The sequence below is a fragment of the Diadema antillarum genome, unplaced genomic scaffold, assembly GCF_040938485.1.
Source record: "Diadema antillarum isolate AM-2024a unplaced genomic scaffold, OU_Dant_1.0 scf00000188, whole genome shotgun sequence".
Lineage (NCBI taxonomy): Eukaryota > Metazoa > Echinodermata > Echinoidea > Diadematoida > Diadematidae > Diadema > Diadema antillarum.
This window is the reverse complement of record NW_027271077.1, coordinates 791,340-818,922: the sequence shown is the minus strand read 5'-3', so window position 1 is coordinate 818,922 and position 27,583 is coordinate 791,340. Positions and strand designations below refer to the sequence as shown.

General features: G+C 37.1%; 1 protein-coding gene across 1 annotated transcript in view; it reads left to right on the top strand.

Moving 5' to 3' along the window:
* Positions 1–27,583, top strand: part of LOC139723384 (receptor-type tyrosine-protein phosphatase mu-like) — a 75,417-nt gene that overhangs the window by 28,015 nt on the left and 19,819 nt on the right. The window contains exons 5-11 of the mRNA XM_071634631.1: positions 856–1,017; positions 2,148–2,288; positions 3,314–3,466; positions 20,936–21,244; positions 22,733–22,800; positions 25,641–25,899; positions 26,653–26,891. Of these exons, the coding sequence (XP_071490732.1) occupies positions 856–1,017; positions 2,148–2,288; positions 3,314–3,466; positions 20,936–21,244; positions 22,733–22,800; positions 25,641–25,899; positions 26,653–26,891 (1,331 nt within the window). The remainder of the gene's footprint in view (positions 1–855; positions 1,018–2,147; positions 2,289–3,313; positions 3,467–20,935; positions 21,245–22,732; positions 22,801–25,640; positions 25,900–26,652; positions 26,892–27,583) is intronic.

Here is a 27,583-nt window from a genome sequence, read left to right as displayed (position 1 = left end):
GTATGTCCAACACGAAACTTGTGTGGTATACATGAGTGATTGTTGGATCTTTCAGACAAGTGTCACTGGGTTGAAAAGTATCTTCTGAAATCAAGGATTCCTTCAAAAGTCAATCCAGAGCTTCCGCTTTCCTTATTATAGTCATGACAAAACAGGTTCTGACAAATATCTTCAAAATCCCTAGTTTAAAAAAAAAAAATGGAGGATATTGCGCAAGCACAGACACATGGTATCACTGTCATTACACATTTCAATTGGCATGTGCATAGAGTAGATTTTATTTTGCATTATCCATTGCTTTATTTCTTTCCTGTTTATCCACTGTATTCATTCATGTAATGTGTACAGATGCAATGAACATAAATCTATCCTCCAATATGAGGCAGGTCACATATGGCTGAAAGTATACAACCTACAAGGCACCTGTGATGTAAAGACTATACTTGAAAATGTGTAACATTTAAGCGCACTACCACATGACGTTGAACCCCGGTCACACGGCGTTTTACGGCTTAATCACGGCCAAAACACGTCAAAAAGTAGTCTTCCCTTGTCAGTCTAGATGGATTGTACAGATTAATCAAATTCTGCGTAGACTGATGTACTACACTGTAATTTGGCAGTACAAGTACGTCGGGCATATGGCTGATTCTGAAGTACACATCTTTGCAGACACTTGCTGACTTTACCACACTTAGGTGAATGCATACATACATAGGCCACAGAGTGGACATTAGTGGTTCTACATTGGTTTTGCGATAGTTGTTTCAACTCAATATTTACTGAATCATGAACTTTGGAAAAGTGTTGAAAATAGCTATAAACTGCATCGGTGTGTTACTGATTTCTTCTTAGTCTGCAGAACCGGCGGTGGAAATCGATTTGGACCAAACTGTGAGTTCAGATGTACATACGTTGGGGATCCACCTGCAGAGTGTAGTCCTCATCAGTTCTGCCTGCCTGATCCATTCGGATGTTCATGTGATACAGGAAGACAAGGAATCAATTGTAATACAGGTAGGAACCGTTCTCCTGTGAGTCTATTAAGGCTGCAATCATGTAGCACGCCTGTATTTATTCGTATTAGTCTCCCCACTGTACATTTATACGCTAAGTACCTGTTACAACTTATGCTACTTGTTTACTGTAAAATATTTTATGATGGAAGGTAATTTGAATGATGAATACAAAGGACTAAGAATTAGATATCATAGGGTATACCTGAGACCAACTGGTTGATGTGACATATCTTATGATGAAATGCACATGTTGAATAGAGCACTAACAGCTCATTATAACAGCTTCATATTCAATTCAAGGCTATTGTGCACTTCAAGGTAATGCAATTCATTTTAATCGTCCAACAAAAATTTTTTTCAGGAAATTCAGTGCGGGTTTTTTACATACATGAATGATTGTTACAAACGTCGAGGATCCGAAAAAGTACATCATGAATAAATACCTGTACATGCAAAAAACAAACAAACAAACAAACAAAAAACAGACAAGCAATTGGAAGAAAAATATTGTATAAAAGCACAACAAAAATTGACTCAATTGGCATTATAATTAGAACATAAACTTCCCAGTCTCAGCCCCCTCCCCTCAACTCAAGATAGGATAGCGAGGTTTTGGTGAAACAAAGTATACTGCCGTCTCTCGGACTTCTCTCGGAACTCGGACCTACCACGGCGTCCGTTTCTGCGCTGATCCGGTGGCTTCGTTTAGGAGTCATTTCTCGTTGGTACCAATGTAGACAAATCTATGGGGGTGACGCGGGACGCCAGGGTTCCAGCGAGTCCATGTAGCACACGTTGGTCATATGTAATTGGATTGTAGGATTGAGCCGGAGATAAAACAACCAGAAGTATAGTACCAAACAGACCGACACGACGTTTGAAAATTTGTTAAACATATTGACCACTATACAATAATCACACTGACACAGATGAGAAGTTGAAATCGGTCTTCTAAGATGAAAAATAACATAATAAAGGTTGACAAAAAAGGCAAGAAGTAGAAATTCGTAGTCCCAGAAGAGCAGCGCCCTCTAATTGATTATTTTTTTTTCTGATGAATCCTTCATTTCTCTAAATGTTAATTCACGATTTTTGTTCTAACATCTTTCCTGCCAATTATTGATAAAGATTGTGCCAACGGAACCTATGGAGCTGGATGCAGTCAAACATGTCACTGTCAGTCAGGCCTTTGTAACAGATATTCTGGAGTCTGTAGGCCTACAGAAACTTCTGACTGTGAGACAGGCTGGTCTGGTGACAATTGTCAGAGTGAGTACTGAAGTTCCTCCACCTTTCGTTTGTAGTCTTATTAGAATCTACAACCTACTGTTAAAGAGATAATCCACCCCCCAGAAAAGAAAAAAAAAAAAAACTCCGAAAGAAAGAGAAAAAAAATCCTACAGAACGTTCCAAAAATGACAAAAATCGGTTAAGAAAATATGAAAGACTTGACATTTTGAACTTTCACATTTTTTTCGGAAACTATTTCTTGATCGGTCTTTATGAATATTCCAATAAGGGGAGTTGATGAGGTAATACCCTCATAATTTTTCATGTATGTTATATATGAAATTCCGAAATCTGTTATTTTCATTTATTGCTAATACCGGTAAAAACATATTCCCGTACTAAAATATATCAGAGGGGACATTTTGTTCTACATTATTTTGAGTATAATTTGAGTATTTTTTTGGCAAGATTGCTGATCATCTTGATGATTTGACTATTCACAACGTATTTTCCGAAAAAAATTTGAAATTTCAGAATGTCAGAACTTCCATATTTCTTATCTGATTTTGATCATATTTGCACTGTTCTAGGGGAATTTCTTTTACTTTCTTATGAAATTGATAAAATTTTGGAAAGGATTTCTTCTTTAATGAAAGTTTCGACAAACAAACAAGAATCCAAAAACAAGTTACTGCTCAGTTTGCTGTAACTATATGTCATGTGTGATTTGCACTAGTGCTGGGAGAACCAAATGGATAAACTAAACAACCGTCTCATTAAAATTGGAAAAAAAATATACTGCAATTCATGGCAAGTTTAGTGCACAAGCTCCTTGTAAAGTGGAGGCTACTGTATTACAAAGTTTGTTCACCTTGAAGATAGAGTAAATAATATAAGGTGGCATAGCTTCAGAACAGGAAAGATCTGAACTTACAATGAGTCCACAATCACTAGTGTCTTCCAAAGTAGCTGTTAACAAGTGTGTATTTAGAGCTAGGATGGTTGTGATATTTGTCAGATAGATTTAATATGTTTGTGTTCCATTTTGTCCATTCTTTCACCAGTCCCAGATATCTGTGATGATGGTTACTATGGAACTAACTGCACATATAAATGCCACTGTTTAAACGATGCACCATGTGACAAGATAACAGGAGTGTGTCAAAATCGGCAGTGTGCTCCTTTCTTCAACATCTATGATGGAGTGAATTGCCGAGGTGATTACATAATGCGGTTTCATGGCTTTCTGATATTTTTCCCCGTGGCTTTTACTGAACGCACGACTAGAGACATTCATAGACATATATACATGTGCAGGAGCGGTATACGTTTTTCTGTAATACAACAAACTGCATTATATCCTGTGGTTAAACAATCAATTAGGTATACTACAAAGGGTGCAAAATGCATGGGATGTTCTAGATTATAATTTACAGTTTTCCTCATTGTAGTCCATTATCATGTGAGTTAAATTGGTTGCCTGTAAAGCCGAGAGTCATATTGAAAGTTTTGTTGATTGTAGGCCTATATAATTTATATAGAGGTATTCATGGTACAGTACCAGTGCACATATACAGTCATTTGGAGAGTAAAAATAATAATTCCAAACATTATTTACCATTTTCGAAGTTCACGGGATCAACAATTGAAATATCCATCAGGGAAATTAATCTCTACTGTTGTTGACAGGGCGTTCTTGTATGCTGCACCGAAATAACGGAATTATCTCCCTCTGTTTGTAAGGCAAGCAGCCACAGTTAATGAGTTTAAAACAAGGTTAAAAATTGATCTTTTGAACAATGTTATATTTGTTTGAATTATGCATGTTATGATAAGTACTTTTAATGCGCAGTAGAGTATAACATTATAGTAGCTGCGCAAATAATATAGGCCTAAATGTCCTTTATTGTTATCATTAAACTGAACAAATTGATGACATCCTTACTTCTGGCTTCTGCAAGTTAGTAATGACAGTTATGTTTCCCATCGGCCCCTTCTTGAAAATGGCTATATATAGAAATCAATGCATTTTGTATAGGCAAAGATATTTGGAATATTGTCACTGCATAATGTGACACGGGTATTTATTTGATCTGTGCCAAATCTATTTGAAAATATCGGGAAAGTTATCAATCCGTCGTCCTTGTGATATTAGGGAGCTTTAGATTTGCAGCGCGAACGTTTCAGACGACGAGTGCGCTGGACGTTCTCCTCTCCCCTGCGTCGTGTAGAAAAGTAGCTTTAGACTACGCTGGGACGCAACGTATGAAAATAAAAGCCGCCCCCATATGATAGGCGCACGTAAAATTGAGCGGACGTAAAAATAAAACACCCAGAACGCGTAGTGAAAAACTCAGACGACGCAAGCCATAGATAGATCTACTTGACGCGCGATTTTGCGCTTACTCAGAACATTTTTTTCCCTCTGAACGTCCGCGAAAATCTAAAGCTCCCTATTGACTGATAATGCAAGTACATGTATCCTTTCTTTCATTGTTCTAATTTTATGATCAATGCATTAAACAGACTTTGGTGGTTCCATTGTCTTCTCTTTGCATTTAATGCAACAGAATGCCCTGGAGCATTCTACGGCCTTAATTGTACAGAACCATGCCACTGTGATGAAAGCACCTGTGACAAAGTGTCAGGAATCTGTACGGGACAGTGTCTACCAAACTGGGTGGAGAGGGACTGTCAAACAGGTAGCGTGGAGAATGCAACTTCAGTTAGATTTTACATCGTTTGATGATAACAGTTTGGTGTTTAGACACAATTCTAGACTTTGGTGCGTGGTTTAAATAGGCTAGTGCATTTAACCCTTACCAAGGACTTTGTTTTCTTCACAATGTTGCTCTTGACCATGTTGATTGATGTTTTAAATGGGTACCCAGCAGTTCCAGATACTGTAGTTGGGCGTTCTGTTCGAGCTGAGGCAACCACACTAAAGAGGATTCCCTTGATCGGTAAATAAGAACATAATCATTATCTTTAGCTTAATCATTGCTTTTAGGAGAACTATAACTAGGCCTATGTTTGATAATTATGCCATTATTATCATCATCATCATCAGCATTTCAAATAGTGACACAATTGCAATGGGATTTTTCATCAGAATCGTTTTGAGCCAGTGCATCAGTAGCCATCACAAAATATAACATTGGACTTTTATTGATAACAAATATTGTCAAAGAATGGAAAAAATTCAACTTGGTTTTGATGCTAAATTCTAATTTGAATGTTGTGGAAAAGAAGATAATCAATCAAGTCCATGGTGGTCCGTTCAGCTAAAATTTGTTCATATTTTTGCAGTGGGAAGTAACTGAGAAACTTTTGAATAGTGACTGTGTAAAAATGTTCTTAAATAAAATTTGAAATATAACATAGTGACACCAGGGTATGAAAAAAACTATTTAAATAATCATTGCAAGAAGGGACAGCGAGTTGTAGTCATGGCCCTACGAACTGTTTTTAATTTGGACTTCCGCTCACACACTTCAAATATATTTTTTGAGAAAAAATCACTGAAAATATATGATTTGTATCTTTTCCATCTTGGATGTTTGATGTATCAAACCTATGTGAATGAATGTCCTACTGCCCTTTCTGTTTTATATAAGAAGAACAGTCATGCTCACAATTACTCAACTCGTCAGCAAAACTTTTTCCATATACCTCGTACACGCACCACCTTTGCACAAAACACTGTTATTTTTTCTGGCCCTAAGCTTTGGAACAATTTGCCAATTGATGTTAAATCTGCCCCCAGTTTATCTGTATTCAAGCAAAGATTTAAAAAACATCTCCTTGCATCTTACGTTGATTGATGATAATATGACTTTTAATTAATGACCAATGTGTGCATTTACACCTATTTGAACTGTATGTCACTACTCTCCGTCTTTTATTTCTTTTCCTCTCTTCCTCCCTCCTCTTAATTTTTGTTTCCCACCTCAGCCCTTCATTCATTTTGCAACACACTGTATATCACTTCCACTCATCTGCATGTAATATTTCTTTTTTGAGGGGACCTTGTTTAACGAGCTGTGCTTTCTCAAGGTCCCCCACGCAACATTCCATGTAAATATCAACCTTGTTCAATTTTTTTTTTGTAATTATACTAAGCAATGTACTTGTCCCCACAAGGGGTTTGTGACACATGAGAATGGTGTGTGAAATAAATTGAATTGAATTGAATTGAATGTGAATGTAGCACCTGTTATTTTCTTCCCTTTCAGGAATAACTAATGTCTCCATGAATGTCACAGTGAATCCGAACCAGCCTTCATCCTTCACCTGTGTTGTTGAAGGAGACCCACCACCTAATGCAGGAAATGTCAGCCTCTACAGGCTCAGGGATGGTGTGCGTGATGATTCTGGCATCAGTCAAACCCAGACTTCCTTGGATGCATCTGGAGGAAAGCGTTTGATAATCTTCAGAGTGGATCAGATGACGTCCGGACAATATGAATGCGCTTTATATGGAAACCGAGCTAACCTATCTGTTGATGCAGTGACTTATGGTAAGACAAATGTTCTGAAATATATGAAGTACTAGTATGGTTGGATGTGCGTTGTGTTAACTGTGAAAGAGGGTTCTCCGTAGCCTGTCTTGGTGTGAGGTCCGTGCGGCAGTCGCCACATGAACATGGGAACGTATAGACGTCGACATGCAGAAGAAGTTCCAGCACGTTTATTTTCATATTTCACTTGACGTCTATACATAAACTAAGTAAAAAACAAAACGAAACAAATCAAAAAGCAAAAACAAGCAAACAAACGAACAAGATACAAAATACGATACAAAGTGGGTCATGACTAGACAGTGTGTCAGCATCTGTATATAAAAGACAATTCTCTATAGCATGGGAAATATGAAGGACCCACAACCTTGTTACCATGGGTCCAAGGAAGAAGAAAAATACCAATGTAACTTATTCGTTTCGCAATGGAGATAGGACACAAAGTACTGATGACCAAAACTATATTATGAAAGCTAAAAAAGCAAGGGAAAAAGGTAGAAGAATTAAAAGAAAAGAGAAAGAAAAAAGAAAAACAAAAGAAAAATAATAAGAACTACAATCAAGATCATAACGAGTTCAAAGTATGAGTACATGTACTAGTGTAATAATTTTATGGGAGCATGAATGCTGAAACCAGAGCTACTTTAAAAGCAAGCGCACACTTCAAATTGATCCGCCACGCATTAAAAGATGATAATGTAAAATAACAGATTAACTGACTCTTACAATCAGGGAAGTTATACTAATTAACTAGCATTAATTTGAGTTTCTGCTTGAAAATGAACAGAAGAACATGATGTGCGGAAAGATTATTCCAGACTTTTTTTTTTTTTTTTTTTTTATTAGCAAAGAGTCTTGTGGTGATGAGGATCGAAGGGGTTTCCTTGTAGCTTTTGTGGGTTTGAGGGGGCTTGGTTGCTAATAGCTTGGCAGAGAAGGTGGACGATTTTGAAGTCGTTACTTTTCTGTTTTGGTTTAACCAATGAAGCCAAAGGTCCTTTATTTCCGATTTGAAAAAATGTTATTGTTTTGTGATGGTGGCATTACGTGCACCCAAACCTCCCCCGAATTGTCAGAGATATAGCATTGAGCTTCAGTCTTGTACAATTTCATCAATTAAACCAGGGATTTCTTAGGCACTTACAAACCTTCTTGAGTCTGCCAAACGTAGTGTTCTATTCTTTACTTATACTTACAATCATGCAAAGTACATATTGCAGCTTTGCAGTGGCAACCGGTGGTGTTGATGACTGCAGATTATTCAGTTTGAGGAAGTGTTAACTCTTTTTAGACTAAATTCAAACCGACGAAAAGGTAGCAAGAAACAAGATGCCCACACTGATTGCATTGCATGGCATGTATACGTACGTATAGACATACACTATAGGCAACCAGAAGTGACATATCAACTGAGCTATCCCACATTGCATCTGTGCCAGGGCTCTACAATGGTGTTTTCTGCTTTGGTGATACCAAGAGATGTACATTTGCTCTTTCATATTTTATAAGAGGTTTCTTATTATCTCACCAAAAAATGTTAGAAACCTGAAATTAAGTCTCAACCAAAACTATACGATCCCTTTAAAGTCGTTTGTTTCGTAGACAGATGGTGATATATTCACACCTTTTGTATATGTGGTGCCATATAATGATAGCATCCAAGTTGGAAGTATGACATGGATTTATCATTCATACCAAAATTGTGTTTGTTTGTTTGTTTGTTTTTTTTTTTTGGGGGGGGGGTGAGTGTATTGATTATTTAAAGGGGCATTCCGGACGATTTTCATAATTTCACATCATGTAGTACATAAATCAACACCTCCATGTATAGATCCTTGGAATTTATTGTGGTCCTTGAGCAGAGAAACCAATAAATTGAAAATCTTAAACAAATTACACTGAACCGTGATGATGACATCAGAGCCTTATATATTTCAGAAATGTAGCAGTGTAATTCCATTACAATACCGCTTGCTAAACAAGTTCACCTGTGAAAAATCCATGCATACCTTCTTGTTTTGTTCTGCTTCCTTGAGCCCCAACTCATGCATGCTTATGGTGAGGCTGTCATGTCATCATCCTTGTTCTTTGCAATTCATTATAAATTTTGAAAACATTCTCATTACTTATCCCAATCATTATAAATTCTGAAACTCTGTACTCAGTTTGACTAATTTATAGTTGTTCAAATGTAAAAGTCTGAAAATCATCCGGAGGTCCCCTTTAAAAGGATAGTACAGTATTGGTGGAGATGAGAATTGGGCTTTTAACTTTTTTTGAGATACCAGGAAAACACTTATGATATGGTACAGAGCATACCATTTTAAGAGGAATTCAAAGTGTATTTGATGAAAATCAGGTTTGGAATGACTGAAACATCCAAAAACAAAGTAAAACAAAGCGATCGTAATAAAGTGTGGGTCCCACACTTTATTAGAATCGCTCTTTTTGGATATCTCAGCCATTTCAAAACCAATTTTCATCAAATAAACGTTGAATTCCTCATAAAATTACATACTCTTTCATATTTCATAAGAGGTTTCTCATTATTTCACCAAAAAATGTTAGAAACCCCAAATTAGGTCTCAACCAAAACTGTACGATCCCTTTAAGAGCGATTTGCAAATACATATTAGCATGATAGCTTGTGTTTTACAGTGTTAAGCGGAGGATTAAAGAAGCAATGATGCCATTTCATAAACAGCTCAATTATTTTGACCATAGGAACAAATGTTAAAGGGATAGTTCAGTATTGTTGGAGATAAGAATTGGGCTTTTAACTTTTTGCGAGATACCAGGAAAACACTTATGATATGGTACAGAGCATACCATTTTAAGAGGAATTCAAAGTTTATTTGATGAAAATCGGGTTTGGAATGACTGAAACATCCAAAAACAAAGTAAAACAAAGCGATCGTAAGAAAGTGTGGGTCCCACACTTTTTTAGAATCGCTCTTTTTGGATAACTCAGCCATTTCAAAACCAATTTTCATCAAAAAAACATTGAATTCCTCTTAGAATTACATGCTCTTTCATACTTTATAAGAGGTTTCTCATTATTTCACCGAAAAATGTTAGAAACCCAAAATTGGGTCTCAACCAAAACTGTACGATCCCTTTAATTGGAGGTTATGTACCACTGCTGTTTTCATGTCAATGAAATCTTCACAACATTGCTTTACATTAAGTTGCTGCTGATTTTTTTTCCATAATCAAATGATGGAAGCATTAAAGCAACTTTCATGAAATTATGCATAATCCTTTATGAACTCATTATGTGGAAATGTCCCAATTTCACAAAGACACCTTCACACAGTATGGTCTATGTGGAAATGTCCTTATTTCAAGATAGCTACTGTGTAAAATTGGGACATTTCTACATAAACCACAGTGTGTGACCGTGTGTTTGTTCCGTAAGGGCAGAGATGCAGCAGACTTTGTCTAATTCATGTTTCAGTAAAAGCCACAAAAAATCCAGTTTGCAGCCTCGCGTACAGGCCTATCATTAATTATGCCAATTTGCATTTGTAATTACATACAAGATAATGCACGCCGTAGCATATGAAGTTCATCAGATTAGTATTTTGTTTGATTCCTTTCCTTATTTTTTTGTGATATATCTTTCATAGTTTTGCCTGTAACAGAAGTTGCTCCAACAGTGAATGCATCAACATCCAGCTCTCTTACCATTGAGTGGATAGCTTGGAATGAGCAGAGTGATATTGGAGACCCACCCTTAACAGAATACATCATCTACTACCGGATTCTTAATGGAACCTGGATTGATATACCAAAAGTAGCAGCCTCAATGACATCTGCTGTATTAAGTGGTCTAGATCAATGCACTATGTACGAGGTCAGTGTAGCAGCAGTCAGGGAAGGTCCAGGAGGAACTGGACCGAAATCCATCTCATCTGCAAAGGAGACCGAGTGTCCAAGTAAGATATTGTTGTCATAAATCGTATATGCTTGGTAGGCCTATATAAGATACTACCAGGATTGTAGAATAAAAGTTTTTTTCTTACAATGCAGACTATTCGCGCAGATTATTCTTGCTGCTTTGTAGACAGTGCTAACAATATGAAATGATAAGATAACAAGAATGATGCTGCATCGATACTCACTGACACTAGGGCGTATCGTTTGACATAGTAATCCGTATACAGTACAACTTGCAATGTAATTTTCATTTCTTTGCTCATGCTCACTTCCACACTCTGAAGATTATTTGACCTCAGTAATCTCTTATTCCAAAGACACCTGAGATTACAGCTGTATTTTGCAAACCACCTAACTCGGATAAGACAGAAAATATTGTCATTGAGAACAACTTGTCAACCAATGAGAAATCTAATTCACCAGCATGTTATTACATAATCATGCCTGTGAGCAAAAATTCCTCTTCATGTAATACAGTAATGGTCCGTGTTTTGTTGTTTTTTACCGCTGTTAAAAACATTGAGAATTAGGATTCATTTTTAACTCAGTTCAAAAACTTCAGAAGTCATTGAACATTTCATAGAACTTTAATAGGACATGTAAGAATGGTGAAAGGCTAAATCACCCCAAATGTAATTGAATCTGACTTGAGACATGTGGTTGTGTATTCTCTAAAGATTTTGAAATAGAACATATGGCACCAGGGTATAAATAGACTGTTTATCCAAAAGGTGATGCAACAAGAGATCGTGAGTTATCGTCATGTTAATAAAGCACTTACCTGATATTTTCTTTCCTTCCAGAAATTACTAATGTCTCCATGAATGTCACAGTGAATCCAAACCAGCCTTCATCCTTCATCTGTGTTGTTGAAGGAGACCCACCACCTAATGCAGCAGATGTCAGCCTCTACAGGCTCAAGGATGGTGTGCGTGATGATTCTGGCATCAGTCAAACCCAGACTTCCTTGGATGCATCTGGAGGAAAGCGTTTGATAATATTCAGAGTGGATCAGATGATTTCTGGAAAATATGAATGCGCTTTATATGGAAACCGATCTAGCCTCGCTGTTGATGCAGCGACGTATGGTAAGACAAACGTTCTGAGATATGTCAACTATGGTTTGATGTGCAATGTGTTTATGCTGGCATTTGCAGTTCATTTGAGCCAAACGTCTGGAAAGGTTTCAGTTGTTGTGATGGGTGCTATCGCGGCCCAGGCCTGTAACTAAAAATACACCTGTGCTAGATCCTACCCTCCTCGGCCCCTTCGTTCAATCAAAAATATGATAAAACTGACAGTCTTGTACAATTGCATCAATTAAACAAGGGATTTTTAGGCACTTAAAACCTTCTTGAGTCTGCCAAATGTTCTATTCCATGACGCAAATCTCTCGTTTAAAGAGGCTACACCCCCGTAAATAATGCCAGTGTATATCTTGGCAATCAATGACTTAAAGACCAAAGATATAAAACACCTGTTTCTTGACCCTGGCCTAGTCTAAGCATCAGTCATCGCCACAGCGCCACAGGGGGGGGGGGGGGGGGGGGGGGGGGGGCACCGCGAATGGAGGAGATTGTTTTGGTTTTGGCATGGGCTATGTAGCTCCATGGTGCGTGTGTGTGTACGTGTGTGTACGTGTGCATTATATACGCGGATGATATTTCTTTGTTTGTGAAAGATGAGGGTTCAATCAAAAGGTTACATTTTTTTATTTGATGAATTTGGGAAAATAAGTGGTCTCAAAATAAATAAAGGGAAAACAAATTTTTTATGGCTTGGGGAGGAAAAAGATAGGCCAAATATTCATTTGTTTGGGAATCTTGTCCAAGAAATCAAAATATTAGGAATTTATTTTTCCTTAGATGTCAAGGCAAAAGAGAATTTAAGTTTTAAAGAAATATTAAGTAAGATAAAAAGTCTTTTAGGATGGTGGAAAGAAAGAGATTTAACACTTATGGGAAAAATACATCCTATGAAAACATTCGCCTTGTCAAAATTAAATTATGTAGCACCACTTATTGTTGTTCCTCAGTGGGTATTTTCAGAAGTCGAAAAAATTACCTTTGATTTCTTATGGCATGGCAAAGACCGTATAAAGAGAAGAGAAATATTATGTATCAAGATTATGAGTTTGGGGGTTTAAGAATGACGAACTTTCGGTTATTTGTTAAGGCACAACGTATTATGTGGCTAAAACGCCTTCTATATGGAGAAAAAGAAGTTGGGTGGAAATTATTTTTTGACTTCTGTTTTAGTACAGTAGGAGGTAGATTCCTGTTTATGTGTGACTTTGATTCATCTATTATGATAGATAATGTACCACCTTTTTATTCGGAAATATTGAAGGTTTGGCTCGATATCTATAATATAGACAATTGGAAAATGAGGTTGTAAATCCAATAATATTTAATGATAGGAGTGTACGCATAGCAGGTAGGATGTTTTTTCATAGAGATTTATTTGATGCAGGAATAATTACAATACAAGATATATTAGATAACGGTCATTTGAGATCTCAGTCACATTTTCAAAGCTTGGGTCTTGGTTTTAAGGTAGAAGAATTGCTTAAACTGAATGATATATCTAATGCTATACCCCAGAAATGGAAGGACTCTATGAGAGCAGGTACACTTCAGCAAGTTGATTCCACAAACTTTGACTTAAAATTGATTTTTTCTGGTCAGAGAGTAAATTTGCAAGTTTTAAAATCGAGAAAAATATATGAGGCTATGGTGGAAGATTTACAGTCATCTTATGTTTTACAAATTAAAGATGACCACAGTAGCTATGATTATACAAACAAAGAAATAAAAGATCTTCTTATTAAACCGAGTAAGTGTACATTGATAAGAAAATATAGAGAATTTCAATTTATGATGTTACATGGCGTAGTTTACACTAAGGAGCGTTTAATGAAGTTTGGGTTTGTAACAGACAGCCTTTGTTCCTTCTGCCAACATGAGCCTGAAACTTATCTGCACTTATTCTTACACTGTGTTAAAGTGAAACCGTTATGGGAATTCATAATTAATTATTTTGATATAAATGAGTTAAGGAATATGGATTGGAGAGATATATTTGGGGGAATCTCGGGTTATTCAAATAGATCAAAATGTGTAAATACTTTATTTTAATAAAATACATCATTTTTAAATCTAGAACGGGAAATAAGTTACCCACTGGAGAAAAGATGCAAAAGATTATTGTTGAATTAATAAATGAGGAAAAAATCCTTGCGACCAAGGCTGGGAAGCTACATGTACATTTACAAAAATGGGAATATTTTGAGACTTCGTTGAATAAACCAGTCTGAAGCTACGTGCAACGTCTGTGACTTTCATGAAAATAGTAATGTTTCCATAGTATTCCACTCTTTCTTTTCTTCATTTTTTTCCTTTCCTTCATTCCTCCTCTTCTTCTTCTTTTTTTTTTCTCTCTTGTGTTGTTTTGTATTTTCTCCCCCTCCTTTCCCATGCGTTCCTGTCAGCCTGTTGGCGGGCTGATTATATAACTATATTTATTATATTGTGATGTGTAGGCAAGAGCAGTTAACCAAATTAGGTGCATGGGTATGTGTGTGTGTGTATGGGTGTGTTTGTGTGTGTTTGTGTGTTGCATGTGTACAGATAGGGGTGGGGGAGGAAACAGGAAGGGAGGGAACTGGTGGGGGTGGTCATAGGGACTCAGGAAGGGATATGAGTTAGTAGGTGGGCGGGTATTGGTTGATAAATAAAATGGTTCCATTATTTATTACTGTATAATTTTGCTGCATAATTTATTTGGATGATTATTAAGATTAATGCTAGAAGAATTGAATCATCACTGTTAAATTTAAGCAATTTTTGAGAGCATAGGGGAAGTGACTGTATGTAAATTGATAATTGTTCATGAAAATGTAATTTTTGTTATGTCATTATGTACAGCAATAGCAAATTTGCTATTATGATCACAAATGTATATTTTCGTCATTTCAATTGTAGCAAATGAAAATTGTTATTTTTTTTCTATTACTTTGAATGGAACAGAATAAACATCGTTGAAAAACAAAAAAAAAATTACACATTGTCAGCACCGGCAAACTGGGAATGCTCTCCTTATTCCTGTATTTTCGTTATTTACGGGTCAATTTTTTTCGTTCGAAATGTAAAATGGATGACCATAGAATTTCTCAATAGAATATAAAATTGAAAACTTTAGAAAGGATAGAGAAAATTGAGTTCACTTTGAATGGTCTGCCACAGGCAGATATCCTTATCATGCTCTTACGTACTACAACAGCTGCTGGAGTCATTAAACCCTGGCTTGGCCTCCAGGTTTGTCACGCCTGAGCAGAAAGTTAATTTGCAATGGACAAATACCTCGACTCCCAACTCCCAAACGAAAAATCTTTAGCGAGGTATAGCACCCCATCAGCTTCGTGGAAGTGGGGTCTCGCCTCAAACGAGGGATTGACGGCATGTTTACTTTTAAATCCTTGCAATCATGCGAAGTGCATATTGCAGCTTTACAGTGGTGGCCGATGACTTTAATGACCCAAAATCATTTAATTTGAGGAGGTGTTAACTCTTCTTATACTTAATTTAACCCGACGAAAAGGTAGCAACGAACAACAGTGCCCACACTGATCACATTGCATGGCATGTATACATACATATAGGAATGCTATATAGACAACCAGAAGTGACATTTCTTACCAAGCTACCCCACAGTGCATCTGTGACAGGGCTCTACAATGTTGTTTTCTGCTTTGGTGATACCAAGAGATGTACATGTAGGATTTAAAGCTCGGGATTTTGGGTATGTATTATAATAATGGTTGTATTTCGTTGTTTTTTTTTCTGTTCATCAAACATTGTATAGGTGTTCATACAGATAGGAAGTCTTCAAAATTAAATAATATAGGTTTTCCCGGTCAATTTCATACTCTTGTCACTCAAATTCATTAAATGTGCATTCAAATTCACACAGTGCACGCGCGCGAAAATATTCGGGCATTCAAATTCAGAATCCAAGCGATCAATTTTATTTATGGGCGTTCTATTTTGTTTTCGTCAATCAAATTCACGCTTGGGCGTTCAATTTCCAAATGCGAGCATTGCATTTCCTACTTGTGGATTCAAATTCACGCGATAGTCATGTTATGGTCCCGATGAGCTTGTTCGGAGCGTTCATATTTAATTTCAGGTGATCAAGTTCCTACTTCGTGGAATCAATTTAACGAGGAAAATGGAGTAGAGTTCTTTTTTTTTTCTTTAAGAAAGGAGAAATGACATACACAACCAATGAAGGCTTGCATATAATGTAATTATGATTGTTTAAAGGTTCTTCATTGTTCTCTGTTCATGTATTCTTTGTTTTTCATCTCAAAAACTTTTAAATTGTAAGGTCGAATCATTAGTGCATCCAAACAAAACAACGACAATCTAATCATATTTCTTGATGATACTGCATACTGACAACGCCCAAACACTAACCACATAATGGCAATGCATCAATTTAAAGACAAACTGACAAACAATGACCTCACAATAGCATAGTCCCGCAAAAGTAATCCAATGAGATAGCAATAAACAACAAGGCGTATACAATGTTCATGTTATCAGTTTCAATGTAGTCGAAATCGTTCCCCCCACCCCGAAGGTGTCAACCAACCTTCCGTATCATGCTCGTCTGTAGGCCTATACATTGCCTAATGTTTGTGTATTTGTTTCATTTTCCATCCAAGAAGATGGCTGCTATAGATGGACTTCCGTGGGGTCCACTTGGATGTAAGGTGGGACCACTTCACCGGGTTAAACACTCTGCTCTTTGCGATGAATAAATGAAGTGGGATCTTTTACGTACATTGGTAGTGACTCTGTCACACATCAGAGGGATATGTGCCTGTATATTTCTTTTCGTGAAGCCCGAGTTCAAATTTTTGAATAAACAGGTGGACCTCTACTGCATATAAAATTAGAATATTATATTATCATAACATATTCATTAATATATAAATAATATTTATAAGTATCATATTATTATAATAATAACAGATGATATCCATCATAAATCCCATGTAAAGCGAAATGAAAAAGACCACACATACACGGCCTTGAACTAACTAAATTCAAGCCTTCTTTTAAATTGAATGTAATTATTTAAAACATGGTTGCCTATTTATGAATTTGAATGACCGACGAGATTCCGTCGCCAGCTTGACATGAATTTGAATGCTCATTGCTGCGTGCTCCTCTGGTAAATTTGAATGCTCCGATAGTGAATTTGAATGCTCTGATAGTGAATTTGAATGATCGGATTTTGAATTTCATTGCTGATTCAGTGCTGCGAGCATGGAATGCGTGAAATCGAATGCTCGGAATAGGAACTTGAATGAAAAAAGCATGAAATTGACCTGGAAAACCTGCAATTTAGACACCCTTCTATGAAAAAAATTGTAATTTACTCCCGCGTGTTGTTAGATTTGCTAACATTGTTAATTTCTGGCAAAAAGGACCAGTTTAGTGTGACAGTTTCTTTTTGTTTAAGTTATACATGTATTTGTTTTGTTGCTAGATAGCATTTACAGCTAACGTAGTTTGTGGATCAGCTGTGGTCTGAATAAGTTGAAATTCTTTGTTACTTAGACAGCTGGTGACGTATTTGCACCGTTCATATAAGTGGTCCTATAATAATAGCATCCAAGTTGGAAGTATGACATGGATCTATCATTCATACCAAACATGGTTCTGGGTGAGTGTATCAATAATGTAAGAGCGATTTGCAAATACATAGGAGAATAATAGCTTGTGTTTTACAGGGGTCTAGTGCTATTGCCCCCTGGGCAATTACCCCGGACCCTTCTTTTGACCCTAACCCTAAGCCTTTTCCTTAACCTAATCCTAACCCTAACCCAAACTCGATGTAACCCTAAAGCTAACCCTAACCCTAATTTTTGTACTCTAACCTTGTCACTAACAGTAATTAGCCGTGGGGTAATTGTCCTAGGGATAATTACCCTGATATGCAGTGTCAAGTGGAGGAATGAAAAAGCAATATTGTCATCTCATAAACAGCGTAATTATTTGACCAGGAATAGCAACATTTATGCCACTAATGCTAATTGAAAGTTTTGTATCACTGCTGTTTTCATGCAAATAAAATCTTCACAATATCGCTTTAAATTGAGTGCTGCTGAATTTTCCTCTAACATGTCAAATAATGACATTATTAATGCAACTTTCATAAAATTATGCATACCCCTTCATGAACTCATTTATAGGCCTAATTTTGCAAAAGAATACAAATTCAGTCATGTCAGTTTTGAGTAGGTTTCAATCTATTTTTTTTTTTTATAGGAGCAAGCGATGCTGGTGATAGTGCAACTGGTTAATGTTTCATGTATTGTTTTGGACATCAGAGTTGCAGCAGGAATTTTTAAATTCATTTCGCTCAGAACCTTTAGTCGAAAGCAATTTATAAAAGATATTTATCTATTTTTCATTAAATGTCCTAGTAAAAACCACAAAATCCGGTTTGTAGTCTTGTACATAATATTAATATGCAAACTTACAATGTCATAATCACAAGATAAATGCAGATCGATGCACAGCGTGGCATACAACGTTTATTAGACTAGTATGTTGGCTGATTCCTTTTCTTGTTTTTATGATATGTCTTTCGTAGTTTTGCCTGTAATGGAAGCTGCCCCAACAGTGAATGCATCAACATTCACCTCTCTTACCATTGAGTGGATAGCTTGGAATAAGCAGAGTGATATTGGAGACCCACCTGTAACAGAATACATCATCTACTACAGGATTCTTAATGGAACCTGGATTGATGGACAAAGAGTACCAGCCTCAATGACATATGCTGTATTAAGTAATCTAGATCAATGCACAAAGTACGAGGTCAGTGTAGTAGCGGTCAGGGAAGGCCCAGGAGGGACCGGACCCAAATCCAACTCATTTGCAACGGTGACCGAGTGTCCAAGTAAGATCTTGTTGTCAGAAATCGTATGCTTGGTATAGTAGATACTGCCAGGATTGTAGAATAACAGTAATTTACCACGCAGATTATTCTTGCTGCTTTATATTGCTAATATGAAATGATAAGATAACAAGAATGATACTTACACTAGGGCGTATCGCTTGACACAGTAATTCGTAAATCCATGTATACAGTAAACTAGCAATGTGATTTTCATTTCTTTGCTCATGCTTATTTCCACCCTCAGTAATCTTTTCTTCCAAAGACACCCGAATCTAAAGCTGTACTTTGTAAACCACCTAACTGATAAGACAGACAACATCGCCATTTAAAAGAAACTAATTGTCAACCAATTAGAAATCAAATTCAGCAATATGTTATTATATAAACATGCCTGTGAGCAAAAAAAAAATCCTCTTAATGTAATACATTAATTTTGCATGTTTTTTTTTAACGCTGTTAAAAATATTGAGAATTGGGATTCAACTTTAACACAGTGCAAAAAACTTCAGAAGTCATTGAACATTTCATTGAACATTAATAGGACATGTTTGAATGGTGAAAGACCAAATCACTCGTAGCATTTGTGGAAAATGTAATTGAATCAGACTTGAAGACATATGGTTGTGTAAAAAAGCATTCTGTAAAAGCTTTTGAAATAGAAGTTACGGCAGCAGGGTATAAATAGTTTATTAAAACGATGATGCAACAAGAGATCGTGAGTAATCGTCACGTGAATGTAGCACCTGTTATTTTCTTCCCTTTTAGGAATTACTAATGTCTCCATGGATGTCACAGTGAATCCAAACCAGCCTTCATCCTTCACCTGTGTTGTTGAAGGAGACCCACCACCTAATGCAACAGATGTCAGCTTCTACAGGCTCATGGATGGTGTGCGTGATGATTCTGGCATCACTCAAAATCAGAGTTCTTTGGATGCATCTGGAGTAAAGCGTTCGATAGTCTTTATAATGGATCAGATGATTTCTGGAAGATATGAATGCCATGTACATGTATATAGAAACCCATCTAGCCTCGCTGTTGATGCAGTGACTTATGGTAAGACAAGCGTTTTTAGATATGTCAAGTATGGTTGGATGTGCATCATGTTTTTAAGTAAATGTTTGTTCAGGGTTCAACAATGACGTTTTGTGCATTGGTTATACCAAAAGAAGTATGTTTTGTGGATTTTGCTCAGAGTTTGTTTTTTTTTTTGTACATTATTGCGGTTGCAAAAATAATCTGACAGATTGGATTTGGTGTGAAGTACTATTGGTTGTACGTTATGGTATCAGTATCGAGCATCGTAAAGGTGTTCATAGATAGGTCTTCACGATTTACACATCCTTGTATGAGTAAACATGATTCATACACCCCCGCAGGTTAGTTTACCAAACATTGTAATATTTCTGCAAAAAGACCTGTAAGTCTGACATTTTTTCTTATTTTTTTCTTAAGTTATACAAGTACATATTGTTTTGTTGCTATAGGTAGCATCATTTTGTAGATGAGGTAGTTCGTGGATGAGGTCTGAATTTCGTAGAAAGATGGTGGCATATTTACACCTTCCGTATAGGGCCTAAGTGGTCCCTAAATAATATAGGCTACGATCCAGTTTGAAGTATGATACAGACTTATACTACATATATGGTTGTAAGTGGGTGTATTTTTTTTTATGTAAGAGCAATTTGCAAGTAAGTAAGGCAGTTTGTGTTTGTAATGTTTGGTTAAGGAAGAAAGAAACAATGCCATTTCACAAACAGCTCAATTATTGATACGAAACATATAGCACCATCTATGGTAAATACTGATTGAAGGTTGTTATGTACCACTGGTTTGTTTGTGAATAAAAGCTTCACAAACGTGTATAAATACAACTATCACAAAATGATGTATAACTCTTCATGAACACATCTAAAATGACCACACATAACTTTGAATATGAATACAAATTCAGTAAATTTAGGTATCCATGTCACTAGGAACAAGTGATACTGGTAATTGTGTGACTGGTCAGTGTTTTATGAAGTTGCCAGATTTCTTTTGGACAATAGAGCTGCAGCAGATTTTGTCTACTTCAGATTTCAGTAATAACCACAAAATCTAGTTTGCAGCCCGTGAATCATTTATGCCAACTTACATTTAGAACTGATCATGTAATATACATGCACGTATGCACATCGTTGCATACGAAGTTTATTACTGGTATTTTGGTTAATTCCTTTTCTTATTTTGGCGATATGTCTTTCATAGTTTTGCCTGTAATGGAAGTTGTCCCAAAAGTGAATGCATCAACATCCACTTCCCTTACCATTGAGTGGATAGCTTGGAATGAGCAGAGTGATATTGGAGACCCACCTGTAACAGAATACAGCACCTACTACAGGATTCCTGATGGAGATTGGATTGATGGACCAAAAGTAGCAGCCCCAAGGACATCTGCTGTATTACGTGGTCTAGATCCAGACACCAAGTACGAAGTCAGTGTAGCAGCGGTCAGGGAAGGTCCAGGAGGGACGGGACCCAAATCTGACTCGCTGACAACAGTGACGAACTGTGCAAGTAAGATCTTGAGATCAGAAACCGTAAGCTTCATCTAGTAAATACTACCAGAATTGTACATAAAATAACACGGTCTGTACAATGCCGTTTTGTGCTGCTGTGTATATTTCTAACAATAGGGAGCTTTATAAATTTGCGGCGCGGATGTTTGAGATGACGCTTGAGCTGGACGTTCTCTTCTTTCCTGCGTCGTGTTGAAAAGAAAATTTAGATTACGCCGAGACGCAACCTATAAAAAAATAAAATGGCGCCCCCATAATACAATGATCGGTGCATGAAGTACCTCTCTACGTCGTGAATTGACCGGACGTAAAAATAGCACAAAAAGCGAAGTGAAAACTCAAGGGCTTTTTACACTTGTAAAATTTTGCTTAGCCCCGGACCAACGGTGGGGCTAAGGGGGGGGGGGGGCCTTAGCCCCACCGTTGGTACGGGACTATCCTTAGCCCACTTTCTGTTTACACTCGTTTTTGCCAAAGTGGGCTAGCCCCACCGATAGTACGGTACTATCTGGCCCTGCAAAATAGCAGGGGTTAGCACCGCAATTGCGGTGCTAGCACCGCAATTGCGGTGCCAAGCAAGTGAGTGTAAACAGAACGAAAAAATAATCCGGGGCTAAGCGACGGAGACGAAGTGCGACCCTCACTGACCAATCAGAAACGAGGTAATCAAGTGCTGCCGGTGCGTGCGTGTACGTGTACAGTACACAGCGTAATTATGAATATTCATGTGGTTTGGAAAGTCCGGGGCTAAGAAATACGAGTGTAAAAAGGTCAGTTTTCTCCTTAGCCCCGGACAAGAGATAGTACGGGACTAATTGGCGAGTGTAAAAAGCTGAAAAAATTGGTACGGGACTAACGATAGTCCTGGGTCAGAGAAAGTCCGGGGTTAAGAAACACAAGTGTAAAAAGCCCTTCAGACGACCAGAGCTATAAATAAATCGACTTTGATAAGCGATTCTGCGCATGCACAGAACAGATTTTTTCCCCTCTGAACGTCCCCGTCGCGAAAATCTAAAGCTCCCTAATATCGAGTGATAAGATAACAAAGATGGTGCTGAACTCAGACTATTGATATTTAGACATACGTCGTAGATGCATGCACAGTGCATCTAGCTATAAGCGATTATCATCCGTGTGCTCATACTCATTTCAACCCTGTCAAGATTGTTTGACCTCATTAATCTCTTCCCAAATGACACCAGAGATTGTAGCTTTATTTGTTTGTGTGTGTGTGTGAGAGAGAGATTTTTTTTTTTATTGGGGGGGGGGGGGGGGTTAAAGACCTAATGCTGATAAGACAGACAATATTGCTAATAAAAAGAACTTGTCAAACTAAAATGTATGTTGCATGCTTGTGAGCAACAATTCCTTAAAATGTATAATATAGGAATTTTTGCATTTTTTGTTGCTTTTTTTCACTGATTGCAGTTATAACGTTGAGAATTGTGATTCACAAGTTGATTCTTCTCTCATCATCTATGTTCAGATCTCAGCGCCCCAATCCTTGTCTCTGCAACAGCAAATGTACCCAGACAAATCACTGTGATATGGCAGGTATGTGATTTATACTGTGCCTTGATATACTTAATAAAAGGCAAACAATGCTATGATAAAGATAATTCTCATCTCGTTATGTTATGTATAGATGGTAGTTGAAGAGTACATTCCACACCATGTAAGCTAATTGTATACATGTCATTACATCACATGTAGATATGGATTCTGCTGTATGGGGACTATACATGTATTCAAACCCCATGTAGATTACTGAAACAAGCAATTTTAAACTTTGAATAAAAACCAAGGTCTTACCCAGCTTTTAAGTCTGTTCGTTGCCTCTCGTAACATACTGACTCTATACTATATCAATTGTGTCTCCAAGCATGTGTATTTCGATTCTGAAGAGTTCCTCTCCTTTTTTGACTTGTTTTTAAAACTTTATGTTGAAGTGTTTTTGCACTAATTACAAATCTATAGCAATGTAGGCCTACTGAATAAGATCTGATTAATTCAAGCATATTATTTCATCGACATGATAGGCAAATGGGACATTTGAAGATGATACAGAACTATTATTTTAAAAAAATCAATTCAGAACAGAGTTCTCCGTGCTTGTCGATATTATTGAATGATTATCAACTTGCCTGTCAAAAGTATTCTTGAGTTGTCAGTTTTGTCATTTACAGAGTTTTCATTTACTTAAACCACAGTGAATCATCCTTGCAGCCATGAGCCCCCCCCCCCCCCACCTCCTGCACTAAGTACGGTTAACCTGATTATGACAATCTGCAAGCCCTTTGATGGCTGTTACAAAGTATGTACAGTGCACTCCCGTTATAACGAACACAAATGTATCGAAATTCCTGTTACAACGAAGTAAAAATTCACGCCGCAAAATTATCCGCTCTTTGTTTTTTATTGTTTATTTGTTCGGTTATAATGAAATTTCGATATAACATAAGAAAACTGCCGGTCCCGAGGACTTCGTTATAACGAGAATCCACTGTACATATCAAGTGACTTTACATTTTTGTTGACTTGTGCCGGATGAAGGAAGGTTCTATCCAGCATCTACGTTTTAGCATGAGGCTGACACAAGTTGTTAACTGCTGGACGTTGATTGACTGAGTAGCAAGGTTCCATGTGCTTCTGCGACAAGTGCTCCCATGAAGTATCTGCGCGCTAAGCCAAACGTATATTCTACCAACAAACATAACTCTAACCCTAATCCTAATCCTCACATCAAACTAAATCTAAAACCCTATCACAACCCTAACCCTAACCCCAAGTCCTTAGAGAAGACCGGAGCAAATGTTGCAGGAGCAAATCTCGTGTCACCGAGAAGCAATACTTTGAGATCTCTAGGGCAGTGGCTAGTGTAAAGAAAGAAAGAAGTTTGATATTGCTTACTCAAGCCTTTGATAAAAAGATAATTGCGTACCTCAGAAGCCTTTTTAAAACACAATATAGAATAATGAAAGTGATATGAAATGAAAGTTTGAATTGAATTGAATTGAATATTGTGTTTCAAATGTTCTCAGACAAATTTCTGAATGAAATTGCCACCATATACATGATACTTCATGTTCACATTTATTACATAATCCAAATTAAAAAATAAAATGTCTGATAACTACGTTTATGAGTTGTAACCTTGTGTATCTTTTTTATGCCTCCGCCACGAAGTGGTGCCGGAGGCATTATGCTTTCGGGTTGTCCGTCCGTCCTTCCGTCCGTCCGTCCTTCCGTCCGTCCGTCCGTCCTTCCGTCCGTCCGTCCGTAATGAATTAACTAAAAAACCTTTTGAGGTATCGTAATGAAACTTGGCATGTATGTGTATTAGGGGGTGAAGTTGTGCCCATCAACTTTTGGGTGCACGTGCTGAAGGTCAAAGGTCAAAGGATCAAGGTCAAATGCTTAACATTTCACTGTTTCCCCCATATCTATGCAATGCCAGAAGATATTTCCTTGAAACTTAGTGTATATGTGTATTACCCAATTAATATTCTCTGGTTAAAGTTTGGGGTCATGAGGTCAAAGGTCAAAGGTCAAAAGGTCGTAAAATGTTAAAATTTCAGCTTTTTCTCCGTTTCTTGGAAATTGTTCAGGGTATCTTCATGGAACATAGTACATGCATGTACTGACTGGCAGTGATTATCTAGGGATTTTGGTGTTCATGGGGTCAAAGGTCAGGGGTCGAATGTCAAGGGCAACACTCCAAAATTTTACTATTTCCCTCATATTTATGCAGTGCCAGCAGGATTATTTTTTATTCTTTTTAACTTGGTGTTTGCATGTATAACCCAATAGAGATTCTCTGGGAAACTTTTTTTTTTTTGCCCAAAATGGTCAAAGATCAAAAGGTCAAAGATCAAGTGAAAGTGCTGAACTTACTTCTTCCTCCATTACTCGGAAGTGGCTCAGTTATCTTGAAAATTAGTACATATTTATGCATGTTCTGCCTGACAGTGATTCTCTTATGAATTTTAGGGTCAAAGGCCAGATGAAAATGGCAACAATTTACTATTCAATACAGAAATTGCACTTTTTCTACATATCTTGAAAATTACTCAATGCATGAACTTATGAAAGGGTCAAAGTCAAGTTGAAGTCCTTAAATCCCCAAATACATGCTCTCCTATTCATCCAATTAAACCTAGATCAAGGAAGGTGAACATTCAACACATTTGTGACAAACTTGTCATTTTAATATTTTGCCAATTTGTAAATGTAATCACACGTTGTCCACATGTACTATGGACCTATTAGGAGAATCATGCATTACGGCGGAGGCATACCAGTCGCCATAGCGACATTTCTAGTTTTTCATGTAAGTTCATTGTCATGCGTACATGCAAATTCTTAATGATTTGATCCCTTCAATAATTTTCCAGGCACGCCCCAGTGGAACAAAAAAGTGCAGCACTGGCTTTACCAAATACACATTCCACTACACAACAGAAGACACACACTTCTCTGGATCTGAAACGTTGAATAATTTTGAGGTCATCCAGACAGACCTAAGACCATATCTACGGTACACCTTGACAGACCTAGAACCATATTTACAATACACCATCACCGTGACTGCTGTCAGAAACGATTCAGAAAGTGCAGCAAGCAGTGAGGTCACTGTGAGGACACTAGAAGAAGGTAAGATATGTTTATAGTGTTGTCTGTGATAATATGCCTAATTGCTAACAACAGCCGGGTGCAAGTCACGAGACCGACACCATGAGTCGTACAGTCCACGAGTTATACAGCTAATGAGTTATACAGCTCACAAGTCATACAGCCCATTAGTCCGACACTAAGCTAACAAGGCCCACGAGACTAACAAATTAACTAATCTGTCGAACTCGTGGGCTGTTTGTACCTATAGCGTCGAACTCATGGGCCTTATTTGAGCTTTCTTATAAATGCTCTATTTTATTCACAGCAACTGATAAAGGCAGGGCATAGAGCCGAACAAACTTGCACCCCTCAAAATTCTCTAATTATATTTGTAAAATTTGAACTGTAATTTAGATATTGACCCATTATCAAAACTATTTCAATTTGTGTATACAATCACCGCTCGCACACACACACACGTATACACTTTTTATACACACACATTCACACACACACACACACATATATATAAATGTATATAAAGGTTATGTATGTTAACTTTATATTGACAAATAGTTTTCACATTATTTTCAACGTATAACCTGATATGAGAAATATGAAATAAATAGAAAATGAACTTGAATTATTGACACGCTATGCACATTCACATCGGGACCACTATACATACTCTTCACCCTGACCTTGCTTTCAAATATTCATTTTGTACCTGTATGTACTATACATATTTCTTAAAAGGCACTCCTGAATTTCTATACCTGGTCTTTTTATCAGCTCCACCCGTACCAGTTAATGTAGCAGTATCAAACAGTACCCAGGATTCTCTCATTGTGACGTGGTCTGCAGCCACTCCTATACACCTTAATGGAGAAATTCGGGCGTACAAGTTGCAGTATCGCCGTACGGCACCAGAAATGGATGATTACTACATTCTCGCGAATGTCACTGAAGTACAGTATGATATGAGGTTCCAGATTCTTGATCTCTCAGCTGGAAGTATGTATTCAATACAGGTATGTTTCTTACCTAATTATTTTATTTTACCTGTCATAAATTCAAACAGATAGTGCCTTAGTCCATTGTTTCACTTGATCATAACAATCACAGATGCAACCATGAATTTGTAAAATTGTCAAATGACCCTTTCTGAAAGTGCTTTTAATATTGTAAGAGCTGATTTGGAATGATACACTCTAAATACACACAGTCATGTATTGGGGTGCCATTGGTTGATTAAAGGCATGAAAATATGTATTTTGGATCATCCCTCGATATTTTGTGTTTGGATGTTTTCTGACAGTGTTCACTATATTATTTCTAAATTCAGAGTTTTCGTAAGTGTTATGTTCACATGAATCACGACAAGTACTCCATGAGTCTTTGTGTATAGTGCCTGTTAGTTTCATTCACTCCAACATGACATTCCGAGATAGTCTCAATATTTTTGGCAAAAACGGAACTGATCCTAATGTTGAACTATTATACAGGATTTCGAACACAACTGAAGCCATATTTCTGATTACATCCATTTTTCGAGACCTTTTTTTTTTCGCCATGAGATACTCGACAAAGGTAAATATAAACCGTCATCAAAGTAAAAACTGTTGTCGACTTCCATTTGATTTCGTGGGATAGGAACATTCGATTTTGATGAGTTAAATTCTTATTGGTCGTCTCGTTCTGAGGTATGGAACTAAATAATTCA